Here is a 2,878-nt window from a genome sequence, read left to right as displayed (position 1 = left end):
ATATACAGTCTATGGTCAGCATACACACAGAAGTGCGTTCTGCAAATGTTTTTGAGAATAATCTGTTCCCAGATTGTTGTCACCTCAAGCATCAACATCCAGCATTCTCATCCAGCAATCACATCGTACTGTTTTCATCACGTTCATAAAATGACAGATGACATTTTCATCAGAGTTTATATTAAAATGCAGAACAATCTCCAAAACACTGATCATGAGGACTGGAGTTCTCCGTCCCGCCGCATTCCAGACCGGCTCTGTTCCTGGTTGCTGGAGCTTATCCTGACACTGAAGGTGGGGAGTACCTGGACAGGTGAGCGCTCCATCCCAGTATGAGGGTAGAAGCCTTTCATCCTAAAGACGTCCGATTTCAGACGTCTGTATTTGACCTCTGTAAACTGTTTGCTTCCAGAGTGGAGGATGCTTTGCATCTGCGTCTGCGCATACGCATGCATGGAGAATGTCCAGCTGCAGGTTTCCAGGTCTGTCAGTCCTGTTCCAGACAGAATCTAGAACTTCCTCAGCCCGCCGTTCACGGGTCAAGATTAGCGGGAAAAATCTCCTCGACTCTCCACACTTCACCGACTGCATGAATGAACCCGGCAACTCCCCAACAGCACAGGGGGGGCACCGGGGTGACAGCACGGGGGAGAATCACTTCATCCTTTCGCAGACATGAGAAGACTCTCCTGCAGAAGAAAAGTCTGAATCTTTGACGCTCCACAGCCGAGCAGCAGCTGCACTGAAACATTCGTCATTCCTGCCTCTGAGAGCGCAGCAGCAGACAGACACTGAGGCTGGATATGAAGACAAGTCCTCCGTAGATCCGTGGATGAAAGCGCAGCCATGAATTCAGTCTGAGGTCAGAGAGAAAAAAGCAATGATGCAGCTGACAGCAGAAGAAACATGCAGCCGGCGCCGCCGTCATCCATCAAAGCTGAAAACGCTGACACAGCAGATGCAAGTTCAGGTGAAACCACTCCCACATTTTTGCATCAAACAGCTGATGCTGGTGGAAAAACGGGAAACATGCAGCAGCTGCAGATTAATGCAGAAACATGCAGCTGCAGCAGATTAATGCAGAAACATGCAGCTGCAGCAGATTAATGCAGAAACATGCAGCAGCTGCAGATTAATGCAGAAACATGCAGCTGCAGATTAATGCAGAAACATGCAGCAGCTGCAGAAGTGCAGCAGAGTCAGCAGCTGCTGTAAATCTGCTTTCTGTGATGAAGCAGCATATCGCCTCCCACACGCGCTGCCATGCACACGTGCAGACGTGCACACATGAGCGGCTCACACTGTGAGGCTTTGGAGGACAACATTTCTTTGTTCAGGAGAAAAGACACTGTCAGTCGTTTTTATCCAGATCTGGAAAACTCTTCGTTCAGTTCAGATTCTGCCAGGAACCGGGTCTGCTGCTCCACGACAAGGACTAGAATTCCCTCCCTTGTTAAAACTAACAAGAATTAAAGAAATATAAAAATGTCTTTTATTTTGAAAGGATTTATGCAGTTTGCAAACTTACAGTTTTAAAAGTTCTCTTAAAATTCTAAGTATAGAAGTATGACGGTTTTAACTAAACAACCAACTAAAATTCAGTCAAATCGTCAACATTTAAAACTATAGAAAACGGAGACGGTTTAGAGAGAACGGTCCCAATCCTAATAGAACAGGAATTCCTGAGACTTCCCACTGGATCTGTGGATCCGCTGGATCAGTGGATCTGCTGCATCAGAGAGAACTCTTCCTCCTTCCTTTAACGCTGCTCATGCATGGCAGCCTCTGACACTTCCTGAGAGACACAGAACAGCAAAGATAATCAGAACTTCAAAGTTTAGAGGAGACTCACAACAATTCAATGACAAAGACCTGAAAGATTCTTGCATGTAATCAGTTCAGAATAGAGTTAGAATCCTAGAAAGAGTGGATTAGCATCTATGCAGCTGCTGAACTGTTGGCCGGATCATGAGGACTTCTGGAGCGGACTAGAACCTTCTGTCACTGCTCCAAAAGAGGAAGCCAGACCAAAATGTTTGCATACTTTTCACTGCACTGTCAACGATCAAAACGTGAGAAGATTCTAACGCAGGACTCTCCCCTCCACCTCCAATTGAACTGAAGATCAATTTAAACAAATAATTTTAATATTTACAATGCCTTTCTGGAAATTAGATAATACATCCTTTTAATGTTTTAGGGAATATTTATTTTAGCCAATCGTACCTGTGTCAGCTCCACCTGGAGGGTTTCGATTGGCTGGGCAGCTGACCCCCCCCTCAGAAGATCTGAGTTGATCCGACTCATTCATGGTCCAGTGAACAGCAGAGCATCATCAGAACTCTCATCTAAAAGACTTGAGAGAATTTCTGTATCAGGTTGAAATATTAACATTTTAATGTGATATGAAACATTTACAAATATAAAAATGGAGAAAAAAGCAGCTTAATGTTTAAGATTCTGATTTTAGGCTTCGTGATGATTCAGACTAAAAGCATCACAGAATGTCATTAAGCTCAGTGTTAATGTAATGCTAACGCTAACAGTTTAGAGAAGCCATCGCTTAAAACAAACTGAAAGGGAACTAAAGAAATAACATGTTAAAGTCACAATAAACGACTCCAAAAACAACATACCTTCAATTCCAGCAAGATTTCCATCAAAGTATGAAAACAAAGCAGCTCCGAGTAGAACGAGTCCAGGTCGGTTACAGAGTGGGCGTGTCTGACAGGTTATTAAAAATTGTGTTAGGAAATTAGTGTGTTAATAGTTCAGTGAAATCAAAGAAGTTTTGAGTCGAGTTGCTGTCATTTTACAAAAGTTACTTTTGAAGAATCAAATGTTGAATTCTTTGAACTACTCAGTTACATGAACAAAA

The 2,878-nt window shown here is 43.3% G+C and overlaps 1 protein-coding gene across 1 annotated transcript in view; it reads right to left on the bottom strand.

Moving 5' to 3' along the window:
* Positions 1 to 2,226: 2,226 nt before the first annotated feature.
* Positions 2,227 to 2,878, bottom strand: part of org (oogenesis-related gene) — a 2,157-nt gene continuing 1,505 nt past the window's right edge. Inside the window, exons 5-6 of the mRNA XM_036211432.1 lie at positions 2,637 to 2,724; positions 2,227 to 2,356 (exon numbers count right to left, since the gene is read on the bottom strand). Of these exons, the coding sequence (XP_036067325.1) occupies positions 2,349 to 2,356; positions 2,637 to 2,724 (96 nt within the window). The 3' untranslated portion in view covers positions 2,227 to 2,348. The remainder of the gene's footprint in view (positions 2,357 to 2,636; positions 2,725 to 2,878) is intronic.

This window comes from Oryzias melastigma, linkage group LG4, assembly GCF_002922805.2.
Source record: "Oryzias melastigma strain HK-1 linkage group LG4, ASM292280v2, whole genome shotgun sequence".
NCBI lineage: Eukaryota > Metazoa > Chordata > Actinopteri > Beloniformes > Adrianichthyidae > Oryzias > Oryzias melastigma.
The sequence above is the reverse complement of the archived record's forward strand: the minus strand, read 5'-3'. Positions and strand labels throughout refer to the sequence as shown.